Source organism: Saccopteryx leptura, chromosome 6 (genome assembly GCF_036850995.1).
Source record: "Saccopteryx leptura isolate mSacLep1 chromosome 6, mSacLep1_pri_phased_curated, whole genome shotgun sequence".
Lineage (NCBI taxonomy): Eukaryota > Metazoa > Chordata > Mammalia > Chiroptera > Emballonuridae > Saccopteryx > Saccopteryx leptura.
This window is the reverse complement of record NC_089508.1, coordinates 43,497,749-43,515,240: the sequence shown is the minus strand read 5'-3', so window position 1 is coordinate 43,515,240 and position 17,492 is coordinate 43,497,749. Positions and strand designations below refer to the sequence as shown.

Genomic DNA, 17,492 nt, shown 5'->3' with positions numbered 1-17,492 from the left:
ACCTTGGTGTTGAGGGCTGTTTATTTTTAGCCATTATACATTAAAATTATTTCTAGGTTAATTGAACACTTGAAGTCAGAACACAGAAGGAACCAAAAGGGGGCCTGGTGCTTTATTTCCCACGTTGGAATCAGATAGTAGGCTCACAGAAATACTACTACCTGAGAAAATCATTAAAAATAGGTCTGAATTTTAGAGATGGGTTAAGGGTGAGAAGGTCTTGAGTTAACCTAGTGAGAATAAGATGTTAGTAGTTATTTTTTAGAATAGGGATAAATAGAGGAAAAAGAAAAAGGTGTAGCTCTCGAGGAAGTAAAATATAAGGAAGAAAATACTGGATCAAAGCAATCAAAGGGAGTGGTGAAATGTCTTACAGAGCCCTTTTAATATAATGCCAAATACATTCTGATCATGAGGGTGAGGAAAGTGACCAGGTCCTGAAGCCATTGTGAATGGCGGAAATCTCTCTTGATTTCTCAGCTTCATGGGTTTTGACCTGGGTGCTGTGATGCTTTGTGTTTTCAGTTTTTGTTTGTTTAGTTTTTAATTTAGTTGGTTTATTGTCATTTAGATAGTAAGATTAGCATCTACATAGTTGAGAAAAATATTTAAGAATATCAACATTTTTTTGTTATTTCTAAATGTGTGTGTTTGTGCGTGTGTATCTCAGCATTCAAGCTCACTGTCATAATCTTCTGTTCATCAGTTTCATTCCTTGAGTGCATTCTATGTGTCAGGTACTCACCTAGTTCCTGTACATAGCAGCTCTGGCTCCCCTCTGGTGGAGCCTACATTCTAGAGGAGGCAAACAGAGCACAAACAAGCAAGCATTCCAAGCAAGGTACCATTGCCCCTAGACAGGAGCAGAGTGGAAGAGGGAAAGGAATGGAGGACCTTGGAAAGGCAGGCAGAGGCCAGGAAAGGTAGATCTTTTAGGGGAAGTAAAGAACTTGAGTTTTAGTCTACAAGTTTGGGAGAAGCTGTTGGAGGATTTTAAATAAGAAAGAGGTATAACCTGATTTATGTTTTTAAAAGATCTCTCCAACTACTGTATATAGAGGAGAATGTAGGAGGCCTATGTGAAACTTGAAGACCAGTTTGGAAACTAAGGTAATGCAGTCCAAGTAAGAGCTGATGGTACCTGGAACTGAGGTGGGGAGAGATGTGTTTTGGAGGTAGAGCTGACAGGATTTACACAAGCTTAAACATGGGTGTGAATGAAAGAATGAGGGATAATTCTTGGGTATTGATTTTTAGCTTGAGCACATTGGATGTGTCAGTCATTGACCTAGGGCAGTGTTCCCCAACCCCAGGGCTGTGGACCGGTACCAGTCCGTGGGCCATTTGGTACTGGTCCTCAGAGAAAGAATAAATAACTTACATTATTTTCGTTTTATTTATATTTAAGTCTGAACGATGTTTTATTTTTTAAAAATGACCATATTCCCTGTTACATCCTAAGACTCACTCTTGACACTTGTCTTGGTCACATGATACATTTATCTATCTCACCCTAAAGGCCGGTCCATGAAAATATTTTCTGACATTAAACCGGTCCGTGGTCCAAAAAAGGTTGGGGACCACTGACCTAGGGAATCTGGGGGTTGAAGGGGATCTAGGTTCTGTTTGGAACATGTTACACTTGAGATGCTTATTAGACATCCAAGTGGAGATTGGATGAACCAGTCTGAAGCTGAGGGGAGAGAGCAGAGCTTTGTGGCTAATAAACATGATTTGATGAGATTACCTAGGGAGGGCCCAGAAAGAGAAGGGCAGGGAGCTATTTACCAACTAGCCTGGAAAGGATTTTATTATTTAATACCAGGTACAGTGTGCCAGGATATGCTGGCTGATTATAAGCCCTGGAAACCTCGGCCAGAGTGGTCTCAGTAGAGCTGTGGGAGAGTGGGCTGAGGAGAGAAGTTAAAGAGGATAAGGAAATGGAGGTAGTAACTAGTGACAGTTTTTCAAGAAGTATTGCTGTTAAGTGAATCAGAGAAATGAGGCAATAGTTTGAGGGTTGCTTGTGGGCAAAGGAGTGTTCTAAAGATGAGAGACTAGTCTAGAACAGTGCTACTCAAACTGTACTTAGCAGAGCCCCAAAATGTCTGTTAATAGTACAGAGTGAGATGAGGAAATCGAAAACTGTTCAAGCAGTTTGGTATTCCTGAAACATCTAACCAAGTGATCATTTTTCTAATACTCATTTTTATTATATTTTTTAAAAGGTATCAGTGGTGCCTGACCTGTGGTGGCGCAGTGAATAAAGCGTCGACCTGGAAATGCTGAGGTCGCCGGTTCGAAACCCTGGGCTTCCTTGGTCAAGGCACATACGGGAGATGATGCTTCCAGCTCCTCCCCCCTTCTCTCTCTCTGTCTCTCCTCTCTCTTTCTCTGTCTCTCCTTCTCCTCTCTAAAATGAATGAATAAAAAAAATTTTTTAAAAAAAAGGTATCTGTGGCAAGTTAAAATTTAAAAGAAACAAACACCAAAATAAAGTGGGTTCTTTACTCCACAGAGGCAGTTTGAGAAGCTCCAGAATATGTTTGATTGTTTGATAGCTGATGGCATAATTCCAGTCTCAAGAAATTGATGATGGAGGGGGAGGGAGGACAAGAACAAATACAAATATCAGGACCAGAATCCATAGGAAGTAGAGAATATTGGGACCTCTGGCTTCAGGGGAGATTGGTCTTGAGTAGCAGCAGCAGTAATATTTCATCCTTATCATAGAGGGGAAGCCAGATAGTGTTACAGGTCCACAGACATGGGAAGGATTGGTCTGGGAAACATGAGGGGGGCCCTTTCAGATGCTTCTGTACTGACTTCAGCTGACAACCAGGCAAACTCAAACTTTCATATATATTAAAATTTAAAGTGCTGAATGATGTGTCTGTATCAGTAGTAGGGATTAAAATTCTCCATATGGCTACTGTATGAATATCAGATGAAATTCAGAAACATCTTGGCTTTTCTACATAACTGCCCTTAAAGTAATGTAGAGTTGATCCAATAAACAAAAGAAAGGACAGGATCAAAGTTTTCTCCCAGTGGGTGAGTTTTCAATAGGAGAGTGATTCAATTTTTTTCTGGCGAAAGCACCATGAAGTTTCTGTCCCCAGTATAAAAATTATACTAGCACTCTGCATGTTAGTTTTGAGTGGAGGTGAATTGATAAACAAATCTTACATGACCAGTCAGATAAGTATCATGACTTGAAATAATTGATTCTAGCAGTATATTCCATTTGGAATTAAATGTTGTGGTTTACAGTCAATTTCAGTTAATTCATCAAGACGTTAATTTAATACATTGGGAGAAATCAGAATGGCCTTTCATGTAGAGGATAATCTCTATAGACAAGGAGCAGTTGTGTGACATTCTATTAGAGTGTACTTTTAGTTTTGAATTGTAACAGAACTTAAAAAGGCACTACCAGGACTCGCAGGAAGATGGCAGTGGAGTAAGCAGACACAAAGACTCCCAGCTCTCACCACCAAACTGGAATACAAATCAATTTAGGAAAAATCAGCGTGAAAACCAACTCTGGACTACAAGAACAGCTCTCAAAAACCATGGAGCAAAGAAGAAGCCACAACAAACCTGGTAGGGAGCGCCTGAATCTCCCCTGCTTACAAGAACAGAGGGGAGCGGAGGCTGAGAACCCAGAGGGGCTCTCATTCCAGGGAAAAGAGCAGAAAATACTGCTCACAGCCACTTGCCTGGCAACCAGGGAGCGAGGTATGTTGAAAGGACCGGCTTATCTCCCAAGTGGAAAGGAGAGAGAGAGACAGACTGTGAGGGGGAAAGAAATGCAGGAGACAACCTAAAAAGCTGACTCATCTGTGCTGGAGGTGGTCATAGCTGGGGGAGGGACTGATCCTTCCACAAAACAGAAGACTGAATTGCTTCTGGATCACAGATCTCCAGACATCTCTCCAGCTCCAATCAGCGCAACAAGACACAGCTGAAAACCAGAAGTGGGAAGGTGGGGCAGTAACTCAGGTCTCCATGGACATATGAGATCCACCTCCCCCTACTTACTGAAGCTGAAAAAACACCCTGCCCCCAGAGAGATTAGTTGGTGGAAGAGGCCTTCCAAGTCTCAGATTACACCCATCGCATTCCTGGATACAGTTTCAAGGAAGCCCCCTGCTGAGATCATTAAACAAGACTATCACCTGTTAAGAAAACAAACAAATAAGACTTCAAAGCAGCCCAAATCCGAAAGTGGATTACAAATAATAGCTGATACCAACCCAAGAAGACCTAGAAATAACACAATTGAAAACTGGAGGCAGACAACACCAAGCCTAGACTCAACCAACTCTATAAACAAAACACCCAAACACAGATAATGAGAAGACAAAGAAGTGCAATCCAAATGAAACCACAAGAGAAACCTTCAGGAGATGAACGGAGTGATATAGAAATAATCAAACTTCCAGATGCAGAGTTCAAAATAATGATTGTAAGGATGCTTAGAGATCTTAGAACAACAATGGATGGTCATTATGAACACCTAAATAAAGAAATAGCAAGTATAAAAAAGGATTGAAATATTAAAAAAGAATCAGTCAGCAATGACAAATACAATATCAGAAATGAAGACCACAATGGAAGGAATTAAAAACAGGATGGATAGAGCTGAGGATCGAATCAGCGAGTTGGAGGACAACTTCAATGAAGGCAAGAAGGCAGAGAAGAAAAAAGAAAAGAGACTCAAAAAAGCCTGAGGAAACTCTTAGAGAGCTCTGTGACAACATGAAGAGAAATAACATCCACATCATAGGGTTTCCTGAAGAAGAAGAGAAAGAACAAGGGATAGAGACTTTGTTCAATCATATCATAACTGAAAAATTCCTAAATTAATGCAGGAGAAACTCTCACAAATTCAAGAAGCACAGAGAACTCCATTAAAGAGAAACCGAAAGAAACCTACACCAAGACTCATCATAATTAAAATACAAAAGCTAAGTGATAAAGAGAAAATATTAAAAGCTGCTAGAGAAAAAAAAGTTATCACCTACAAAGGAGCCCCCATAAGGATGACATCCGACTTCTCAACAGAAACACTTGAGGCCAGAAGGGAATGGCAAGAAATATTCAAAGTAATGCAGAACAAGAACCTACAACCAAGACTTCTTTATCCAGCAAGTTTATCGTTTAAAATTGAAGGAGAAATAAAAATCTTCCCAGACAAAAAACAACTCAAGGAATTCATCACAACCAAACCAATGCTGCAGGAAATGTTAAGGGGCTTGGTGTAAACAGATCAAAGTGGGAAAAGAATATAGCAAAAAAGGAATTCAGCTTTAAAGAATAAAATGGCAATAAACAACTACATATCAATAATAACCTTAAGTGTAAATGGATTAAAAGATCCAATCAAAAGACATAGAGTAGCTGCATGGATAAGAAAACAGGACCCGTACATATGCTGTCTACAAGAGACACACCTTAAAACAAAAGATGCACATAGATTGAAGGTAATAGGATGGAAAAAAACATTTCATACAAATGGAAATGAAAAAAAAGCTGGGGTAGCAATACTTATATCAGACAAAATGGACTTTAAAACAAAGGATATAGTAAGAGATAAAGAAGGCCACTACATAATGATAAAGGGAGTAATCCAACAGGAAGATATAACTATTATAAATATCTATGCCCCTAATATAGGAACACCTAAATATATAAAGCAGACTTTGATGGATTTAAAGGGCGAGATCAATAGCAATACTATAATAGTAGGGGATTTCAATGCCCTACTAACATCACTAGATAGATCCTTAAGAAAGAAAATTAACAAAGAAACAGCAGACTTAAAGGACAAACTAGATCAACTCGATTTTTTTTTTTTTTTGTATTATTCTGAAGCTGGAAACGGGGAGAGACAGTCAGACAGACTCCCGCATGCGCCCGACCGGGATCCACCCGGCATGCCCACCAGAGGCGACGCTCTGCCCACCAGGGGGCGATGTTCTGCCCCTCCGGGGCATCGCTCTGCCGTGACCAGAGCCACTCTAGCGCCTGGGGCAGAGGCCAAGGAGCCATCCCCAGCGCCCGGGCCATCTTTGCTCCAATGGAGCCTTGGCTGCGGGAGGGGAAGAGAGAGACAGAGAGGAAGGAGGGGGTGGGGGTGAAGAAGCAAATGGGTGCTTCTCCTGTGTGCCCTGGCCGGGAATCGAACCCGGGTCCCCCGCACACCAGGCCGACGCTCTACCGCTGAGCCAACCGGCCAGGGCCTAGATCAACTCGATTTAATAGATATCTTCAGAACCTTTCACCCTAAAGCAGCAGAATATACATTCTTTTCAAGTGTTCATGGTACGTTCTCTAGGATAAACCACATGTTGGGGCACAAAAGTGCTCTCAACAAATTTAAGAAGATTGAAATCATATCAAGCACTTTCTCTAATCACAATGGCATGAAACTAGAAATGAATCACAACAGAAAAGCTCAAAAATTCTCAAACACATGGAAACTAAATAGAAGGTTGTTAAATAACAAATGGATTAAGAATGAGATCAAAGAACAAATAAAAAAATTCCTAGAAACAAATGACAATGAGAATACATCAACTCAAAATTTATGGGACACAGCAAAAGCAGTACTGAGAGTGAAGTTCATAGCACTACAGGCACACCTCAAGAAACTAGAAAAAGCTCAAATAAACAACTTAACCCTGCATCTAAAAAAACTAGAAAAAGAACAGCAAATAAAGCCCAGAGCTAGTAGAAGGAAGGAAATAATAAAGATCAGAGCATAAATAAATGACATAGAGGCTAAAGAAACAATACAGAGGATCAATGAAACCAGGAGCTGGTTATTTGAAAAGGTAAACAAGATCGATGAACCTTTAACTAGACTCACCAAGAAAAAGAGAGAGAGGACTCAAATAAATAAAATTAGAAATGAGAGTGGAGAAATAACAATTGACACAACAGAAATACAAAGGATTGTAAGAAAATACTATGAAGAACTCTTTGCCAAAAAACTAGACAACCTAGATGAAATGGTCAAATTCCTTGAAACATACAATCTTCCAAAAATCAATATGGAAGAATCAGAAAACCTAAACAGACCAATTACAACAAATGAGATCGAAACAGTTATCAAAAAACTCCCAACAAAGAAAAGTCCGGGGCCTGATGGCTTCACAACTGAATTCTACCAAATATTCAAAGAAGAACTAACTCCTATCCTTCTCAAGCTATTTCAAAAAATTCAAGAGGAAGGAAGACTTCCAAGCTCCTTTTATGAGGTGAGCATAATCCTGATTCCAAAACCAGGCAAAGACAACACAAAGAAGGAAAATTATAGGCCAATATCTCTGATGAATATAGATGCTAAAATCCTCAATAAAATATTAGCAAACCGGATCCAACAATATATGGAAAAAATCATACACCATGATCAAATGGGATTTATTCTGGGGAGGCAAGGCTGGTACAATATTCATAAATCAATCAATGTGATTCATCACATAAACAAAAAGAAGGAGAAAACCACATAATTTCAATAGATGCAGAAAAAGCATTTGATAAAATCCAGCACCCATTCATGATCAAAACTCTCAGCAAAATGGGAATACAGGGAACATACCTCAACATGATAAAAGCCATCTATGACAAACCCACAGCCAACATCATACTCAATGGCCAAAAATTAAAAGCAATCCCCCTAAGATCAGGAACAAGGCAGGGGTGCCCCCTTTCACCACTCTTATTTAACATAGTCCTGGAAGTCCTAGCCACAGCAATCAGACAAGAAGAAGAAATAAAAGGCATTCAAGTTGGAAAAGAAGAAGTAAAACTATCATTATTTGCAGATGATATGATATTGTATATAGAAAACCCTAAAATCTTAGTCAAAAAACTACTGGACCTGATAAATGAATTCAGCAAAGTGGCAGGATATAAAATCAACTAGAAAGCCTCGCGGTCATATGAAATGACCACTGTTCTAGATATTATAAATTGTAATTAAAATTATTTGTGCAAAGGTGTCTGCTAATTCAAACTGAATTACCCAGGGCAGGCGGCGAGGATGCCCCTTTGCTTAGTGCCCCACGGGGTTTCCCCCTTCTACTTGCTTAATTGCTTAAAGTAGAGTGCAATGAAGGAAACCACTGGCAGTACATTTCTTAAGAGCCACCGCTAGCTCAATAAATAAAGGTGATTTAAATAATAAAATGTTAATTCACATGTCAAAGATCTCTTTGCACACAATATTTCTTGTGTAGATCTTTCCATCATTTTTAAACTCACCTTGCAGAGGACCATCAATTATTTTTAATTTTACATCTGTTCTTTCACGAACTCTTGAACAGGCAACATAAAGTTGACCGTGTCCAAATGCAGGCTCAGGTAAAAAAATGCCAACACGCTTAAGCGTTTGGCCCTGAGACTTATTGATGGTCATAGCAAAGGCAAGTTTTACAGGAAATTGTCTACGTCTCAATTGAAACGGCAACCCTGTTTGAGATGGAGCCAAATCAATTCTTGGAATGACATGTATTTCACCTTTAGGGGAGCCAGTCAAAGACTTAGCTATTATGACATTATTTTTCAATTGGAGAACCTCTAGTCTTGTACCATTGCAAAGACCCCTTCTGGTGTTAAGATTTCTTAACAGCATAATAATTGCTCCAATCTTTAACCTCAATTTGTGAGATGGCATGCCAGAAGGTGACAGACTATTTAAAAATTCCATTGGAAAGTTGTTGGCACTTGCTTTATTATCAGCTACAATGGAATCAACACTTAAATATGTCGTGTCGTTCCCTTCTATGATATTTAAAACATCATCATTTAGTTTGTCTTCTCCATTTGAAACTGTTTTAATCCTTTTTGCGTTTCGGTCAGCATTACTCTGTCATTTTTTTGCATTTCTCTCCTGCCTTTGTTCAAGGGACTCATTTTGTCGAGACAGGCTTTTTTGTCTTGCATCTGAGGCAAGCCTTGTTTCTCTATGCTCATCAGTCTCATTTTGCCGAGAAAGACGCATTTGCTCTGCGACTGAAGCAAGCCTTGTCTTTCTCTGCTCAGTGGTTTCTTTTTGTCGAGAAAGCCATTTTTGTGCAGCTTTAGCTCCTTTTCTCTCCTCTTCAGTGCTGTATTTTCTAGGAGGCATTCTTAAAAGAAATTACGTTAAGACGTAGTTTTTATGTAAAACAGATGATTGCCAATGCAAACAAATGTTCACCTTCCCCCTGACACGCTCAATTTGCGTTCAGCCTTAAATTGTTTCAAAAGCAGATGATTGCCAATGCAAACAAATGTTCACCTTCCCCCTGACTCACTCAATTTGCATTCAGCCATGGCAACTTCACCCCATTGTCTAGTACAGTTACGCAAGCAACCAATAAGCTATCGGTGACAGACACTTAAGCCGCATATAATAAAGATACTCAGAAATCAGAGGCATTTTTATATGCCAACAATGAACAGTCAGAAAGAGAAATTAAGGAAACAATCCCCTTCACTATTACAACCAAAAACATAAAGTACCTAGGAGTAAACTTAACCAAGGAGACTAAAGACTTGTACTCAGAAAATTATAAAGCATTGATAAAAGAAATCAAGGAAGATACAAACAAGTGGAAGCATATACCGTGTTCATGGCTAGGAAGAATAAACATCATTAAAATGTCTATATTACCCAAAGCAATCTATAAATTCAATGCAATACCAATTAAAATACCAATGGCATACTTCAAAGATATAGATCACATATTCCAAAAATTTATATGAAACCAAAAAAGAGCACGAATAGCCTCAGCAATCTTAAAAAAGAAGAATAAAGTGGGAGGTATCATAGTTCCTGATATCAAGTTATACTATAAGGCCATTGTACTCAAAACAGCCTGGTACTGGCATAAGAACAGGCATATAGATCAATGGAACAGAACGGAGAACCCAGAAATAAACCCACAGCTCTATGGACAACTGATATTTGACAAAGGAGGTAAGGAAATACAATGGAGTAAAGACAGCCTCTTCAACAAATGGTGTTGGGAAAATTGGACAGCTACCTGCAAAAAAAATGAAACTAGACCACCAGCTTACACCATTTGCAAAAATCAACTCAAAATGGATAAAAGACTTAAATGTAAGCTGTGAAACCATAAGCATCTTAGAAGAAAACATAGGCAGTAAGCTCTCCAACATCTCTTGGAGCAATATATTTGCTGATTTATCTCCACAGGGAAGTGAAATAAAAGACAGGATAAGCAAATGGGACTATATCAAACTAAAAAGCTTTTGCACAGCTAAAGACAATAAGAATAGAATAAAAAGACAAACTACACAATGGGAGAACTTATTTGACAATACGTCTGATAAAGGGTTAAAAACCAAAATTTATAACGAACTTGTAAATCTCAACACCAGGAAGACAAACAATCCAATCCAAAAATGGGCAAAAGAAATGAATACACACTTCTCCAAAGAGGACATACAGATGGCCAATAGGCATATGAAAAAATGCTCAACATCACTAATCATTAGAGAAATGCAAATTAAAACCACAATGAGATATCACCTCACACTAGCCAGAATGGTGCTCATCAACAAAACAACACAGAATAAGTGCTGGCGAGGATGTGGAGAAAAGGGAACCCTCCTGCACTGCTGGTGGGAATGCAGACTGGTGCAGCCACTGTGGAAAACAGTATGGGGATTCCTCAAAAAATTGAAAATCGAACTGCCTTTTGACCCAGCTATCCCACTTTTAGGAATGTACCCCAAGAACACCATAAAACTGCTCCAAAAGGAGAAATGCACCTCCGTGTTTGTGGCAGCATTGTTCACAATAGCGAAGATCTGGAAACAGCCCAAGTGTCCGTCAGAGGACGAGTGGATTAAAAAGCTTTGGTACATATATACTATGGAATACTACTCAGCTATAAGAAATGATGACATCGGATCATTTACAATAACATGGATGGACCTTGATAACATTATATGGAGTGAAATACGTAAATCAGAAAAAACTAAGAACTATATGAATCCATACATAGATGGGACATAAAAATGAGACTCAGAGACATGAACAAGAATGTGATGGTAATGGGGGTAGGGGGTGGGGGGAAGGGTGGGAGGAAGGAGAGAAGGGATAGGGGAGGGGAGGGGCACAAAGAAAACCAGATAGAAAGTGACAGAAGACAATTTGACTTTGGGTGAGGGGTATACAGCATAATCATATATCAAAATAATCTGGAGATGTTATCTCTCAACATATGTATCCTGATTTATCAATGTCACTGCATTAAATTTAATTTTAAAAATGATTAAAAAAAGAAAGGCACTACCAGCATCGGCCTGGTGTGTGGAAGACCCAGGTTCAATTCCCAGCCACGGCACACAAGAGAAGTAACCATCTGCTTTTCCAACCCTCCCTCCCTCCCTCCCTCAACCCTTTCCCCTCCCTCCCTCCTCCACCTCCTCTGTCAGCCTAGGCTCAGATGGTTCTAGCAAAGTTGGCCCCAGGCGCTGAGGATGGCTCCATGGTCTCGGCCTCAAGCGCTAAAATTGCTTGGTTGCCACATGGGACCTGCTGCCCAGCTGGCAGAGCATAGCCTGGTAGAGGCTTGCTGGGTGGATCCTGGTCGGGGGTGCATGTGGGAGTCTGTCTCTGCCTCCCCACCACTCAATTTTTTTTAAAAAAAGGCACTACCCTCTTCCACAGAAGTGGCAGAAATTAGGTCACAGACTGTGTCATTGGAAGAACTCTGGGTTTTGTATGGTAACCGGGCAATTTTAGAACTTTTCACATTTTACTCCTCTAAGTTTCATTGCAGTAGAGGTTCAGGATAGGTTTGTTTATAAGTTTGGAGTAGCCATACTTTATACTTTCCTATATTTGTGAAATATTTTGCGTAAGTATCTGTTACTTCTTTAATTGAATAAAAGCTTTTTAAAGTGAAATAAGTCAAACAGAGAAAGACAAACACTGTATAATATCACTTATATGTGGAATCTTTTAAAAAATCAAAATCATAGAGCCAGAGAATGATGGTTGGCAGGGGCTGGGGTGGGGACGTGGAGGAGAATGGGGGGCTGTTGGTCAAAGAGCACAAACTTCCAGATGTAAGATGAGTAAGTTCTGGATATTTAATGTACCACATGGTGATTACACCTAATAATGCTGATTATATACTTGAAAGTAGCTAAGACAATGGCTTTTAAAAAGGCTTTAAAAAAAAACTAGAGCAGACAGAATCAGAGCTTCTGAGTTACATGCCCAGCTTTTAAATGAATCTAGGAGAGAGAAGATTCTGCAACTTTAGAAAGATGAATTGTACAACGATATGATTTTGTATTATCTCTAATTTGCATTTTATGTTGCATTTTTAAACAAGTTATAGGTTTTCTGAAACTGAAATGCATACAGTCAGGCAATATGCATCTACTTAAGTTGATAAATAGTGAACCCAGTGGTTTAGTCTATTTTGGGCATATTTCATTGGGACAAGAAATTAAGGTTTGTAAAAAAACAAGAGAAAATAGATGTCTGTTGTTGATTGGTTTGAGATAGTCTATGCCTGAAAATGTATACATGAGATTTACAAAAAAAAATTTGATATTGTTCCATGAAGCAAGAACAGCTAAATTATGTAAGATATATTAATAGTTTCCCTTTTATGTTTCAGATAGAATTTTGAGATCAGGATAAAGATACCTGGTAAATTGACTTTCGGGGACCTATATCTGTGTTTTCCAATTGGCTGCTTCAGAATCAAAGTCACTCTAGTTAGAATATTAATATGTATAGCGAGAAATGATTTCTTTACATTTCAATGATTTTAAGTTAAAATTCTCTTTGGCATATATAACATTTATCAATGTTTTCTAGTTAAAGATTCATAGAACATTATTACATAAATGTTTTACTATTTTGTCTTGAGACAAAATATTTGTAAACAAATACTAAACTTATCACAGTTCATAGGGCAGAGTAATACCTGTCTTATTTGAATTTATTGAATATGAAAAGTTTTGTTAGAATTCTAAGATCTGGCCAATGAAATATAGTCTTTCTGGCAGCATTTAAACTCACCAAGGAAAGTAATATAATATTATTGGCAACTTTTTAGACTTTCCCAAGAGAATTTTTAAAAAACCCAAAGTTGAAATGTTAAGATCGGCTCTTTACATCTTTAATCTGACTACACATCCAACTTTGGTCTGACCTGTATAGCCCTTTCCATCTTTCTTACACTGAGGAATGGCAACAGGCATTTGATCTGTGTGTCTGAGTTAGTGCTGCTCTTGCTCTGTACTGCGAGTCACTGGTGGATTGACTAAGTGGGTAAACCCAGTCCCTGGAGCTGGACAGGAATAGGAGCAAGAGTTCCTTTGCGTATTGGCTTTCTTTAAAATCTTTGGGGTTTTCCCACCTAGAAATACATACACAAACACACACACACACACACACACACACACACACACACACACACAAAATGAACTTTTTCATTAAATTCTGACCTTCAGAACAGAGATAATGAACATTAAATGAACACTCATTCCATTTCAGCAAAGTATGGTGACATGATATTTTTCAAGAGAGTTATGAGTATTTTGATTTACTTAGGTGGGCAGATCAACCGAAAGCCCTATCGACTTCGTCGTTACAGACACAATTTCTGGCAGTCAAAACAATGATGAAGCCCAGATTACACAAAGCACTATATCCAGGTTTGCCTGCAGGATTGTCTGTGACAGGAATGAACCTTTTACAGCACGGATATTTGCAGCTGGATTTGACTCTTCCAAAAACATATTTCTTGGAGTAAGTACTATTAATAAATACATTGTTTCAAGAAAAACATCTGTTATTATCATATATATAATATAACTTTTAATTGTGACCAAAAAATTTGCCTTACATGATGCTTTTAGTTAAAATTTCAGATTGTTTTTAGCTGGCCAATTTGAAAGGCTGTTATTAAAAACCTAAAAATAATTGTTATTTATTTTATCTGCTAGAGTAATTATAATATATACAGTAATTTTTTAAATATATATACAATGGCTCTTAACATCGTGCTTAATGTATTTTTGGTAGATTTAAGGTTTATTTTATAGGGGAAAATAAGTAATGAAATAGATGAGGGTTCAAAGGAAAATATTAGTTATTCATTCATTCATAAGTTGAGTGTTTGCTATGTTCCATATTGAATTTATAGATGTGATACCACAGAGAGCAAAACATGAACAATCTCTGCCTTCACAGGGTTTCCATGTAAATTAAACCCCAAGGCTTTAGTGACCATCCAGTTTTCTTATGGTTCCTTTTGGGTTTTTTAAAATTATTTTTTATTTTTATTGATTTTAGAGAGAGGAGAGAGAGAAATGGGGGAGAGGAAAGGAGAGGGAAGCATCAACTCAGAGTAGTTGCTTCTCGTTTGTGCCTTGACTGGGCAAGCCTGGGGTTTTGAACCAGCAACTTCAGCATTCCAGGTCAATGCTTTACCCACTATGCCACCACAGGTCAAGCCATATGGTTGCTTTTTGAATCAGAATATTTTTGTAGGGGGAAAAACCCACTTAGAATGGCCTAAACCATAATAAAAATTTGTTGTCCCACATTACAAGAAGTGACAAGGTTTGGTTAATTTAGTGGTTCTGTGACATCCAAAGAACCAGGTTCTTTCTGTCTTGTCCTCTGCTTCTCTGGACACCTTAGCCTTCGCAGGCGAGGTCTTCTCATGGGGAGAGATGGTTCCTGCACTGCCACACATCCCTGCAGCATGACACTTCCAGTGAGGAAGAGGGGGCGGGAGCACTGTTTATTCCTTGTCTCTTTGTTAAGCAAAGAAACCTTTCCAGGAAGCCAGACTCAGTCACATGCCCACCCCTCAGACAGTCATTGACAAGGGGCTGGGATCCTCATAGCTGGCTTATTGTAATCGGGATTTGCCCTGAGTTATATGAACAAGAGTGAAATCACTGTGGGACAGACATCCAAGTATCTGGCCTGCCATAATTTCAAGCTGCTTGTGCCTTCCACCTTTGGAATCAATACTGATTCGTATGAAAACGTAATGGCCACAAATTGTTGGCTTCACATTTATTGAAATTTTGTGTTTAATAAGAATGTTTTACCTTCCTCTGCACATCTCCCTGATAATGAGTTCGTGTAAAGCCGTGGTTCTCAACCTTTCTAATGCTGTGACCCCGCAATACAGTTCCTCATGTTGCGGTGACCCCAAACCAAAAAATAATTTTGGTGGCTACTTCATAACTGTAATTTTGCTACAGTTATGATTCAGAATGTAAATACCTGATATACATTATGTATTTTCTGATGGCTTTGGGCAACCCCGCCAGGGTAGTAACCCACAGGTTGAGAACCGCTGGTGTAAAGCATCTTTAAATGATAAGATGAAAGCACTGCACAAATAAAATGAAGAACACAGGCCAGATTTCTGGAATCACCTGGGGGATGTAGAAAAGAATCTCTGAGGCAGAGGCCCAGCATCAGGTTATTTTTATTTTAGCTTCCAAGATAAATATAGTGTGTCTCTGGGGATACATTATTCATCCATCTTACCACTTCTTTCATATTGTTGGACTAATTGAATATTTTATCCTTCAGATTATTAGCTTTAAATAGAAAATGAAAATTCATCATTTTCCTCCCCTGCTCCTACCCAATATTTTAAAGAGAGTCTAGAATCCCATCATTTTGAACATGATCTTATCATGCTTTCCCTGTTCTCCAGGAAAAGGCAGCAAAATGGAAAAACCCCGATGGCCACATGGACGGTCTCACTACAAACGGGGTCCTGGTGATGCACCCCAGAGGGGGTTTCACTGAGGAGTCCCAGCCCGGCGTCTGGCGTGAGATCTCCGTCTGCGGAGACGTGTACACCTTGCGAGAAACCAGGTCGGCCCAGCAGAGGGGAAAGCTGGTGAGTAGACTTCTCTCTGAAAAATGAGCAGAGAGTCAAAAACCTATCTTGAGAACTGTCCTTTTCCTCCCCTGAAATTCGAACCTTTGGACAGTAACGGGTGCAGGGTACCACTGACCCAGGAGAATGAGAAGAAAATGACCTTATTTCCTTTAACGCTTAAGCTTTTCTCATAACAAGAAAATTATCTTTTGCTCCTTACAAACTTAAGAGCATAATCTTTTATTATATCCTTCACCACAAAATTTCACTTAAATTCACTTTAAGAAGAATAAATTTATTTTTAGTGTAAAACTTTACTAATTTGGAAAAATCCTAAAAGACTGAGACTATAAATTAGTGAAAATTATAATTTACAGAATTATTTACTAGACTTTCTAGAACTAAAAGATAATTAAATTAGCTTTTTTTTTTTTTTTTTTTGGTTTATAGTAAGAAATTAATACATAATTCCCTATAAAAGTAACCAAAATTGTAATTACAGCCTTTTACTTGAAATAATTTGTTATAGGGCATTGACTTGGCATACTGATATTTTCCTAGAACTATTACTACTTATCCCAATGACCTAAAGCTGTTTTTAACCCTTTCTTTTATGGAGAATAATTAGAATACCTTTAAAAAGCATTGAGTTTCTGATCTTGCCATAGCTATGAGGCATAGTGCACAAAGGTTCTTTTTTAAGAAAAAAAAATTATTGAATTTATTGGGGTGACATTGGTTAATAAAACCATACGGGTTTCAAGTGTACAATTCAATAAAATATCATTTGCATACTACATTGTGTACTTAGCACCCAAAGTGGCTCTTTCTGGTCCCATTTATTCTCCCTCTGCCCGCCTCCACCTGCCCCCACCCCCTTGCCCCTCTGGCTGTCACCACATTGTTGGTCTGTGTCTGTGTATCATGTATACATATTTTTTGCTTAACCCCTTCACCTTCTTTCATCCAGCTCCTCAAACCCCCACCCCTCTGACAGCTATCAGTCTGTTCTGTGTATCTGTGCTTCTGTTTCTATTTTGTTAAGTTATTTTGTTAATTGGATTCCACATATAAGTGAGATCATATGGTATTTGTCTTTTTCTCACTGGCTTATTTCATTTAGCATAATAATTTCCAGGTTTATCCATGCCGACGCAAAAGGTAAGATTTTCTTCTTTTATACGGCCAACTAGTTTTCCGTTGTGTAAATGTACCACAGCTTTCTTGTCTACTCATCAAAGGTTCTTAGTGAATTTTCCACTCTAGTACTTTTAATTAACTGTTATATAGAAGCTAGAACAAGAGAGCACAAATGTTTTCTTCAAAGCTTTCATAGAAAAAATGTAGGGAACTAGAGGATTGGTCTAGCATGATAACCAAGTATTTTTAAGATGGAAAAAGTAAACGGGGGACTCTTTTACTAACCTGGTTTGCTGTTTGCTACTGGGTTTTTACTGCTAGGGAATGTTTTAAATTTCCATCTTATACCATTATTCAGCTATAGGTACAGCTTTTCATTTGATGATAAAGCTGTCTTAGAGCATCATGACTGAGTAAATATGTGAAGCATTTTCTAATAAAGGCCAA

At 38.5% G+C, this 17,492-nt stretch overlaps 1 protein-coding gene across 1 annotated transcript in view; it reads left to right on the top strand.

The window, feature by feature from the left end:
- Positions 1-17,492, top strand: part of PELI2 (pellino E3 ubiquitin protein ligase family member 2) — a 190,479-nt gene that overhangs the window by 163,088 nt on the left and 9,899 nt on the right. The window contains exons 4-5 of the mRNA XM_066341646.1: positions 13,601-13,798; positions 15,735-15,923. Of these exons, the coding sequence (XP_066197743.1) occupies positions 13,601-13,798; positions 15,735-15,923 (387 nt within the window). The remainder of the gene's footprint in view (positions 1-13,600; positions 13,799-15,734; positions 15,924-17,492) is intronic.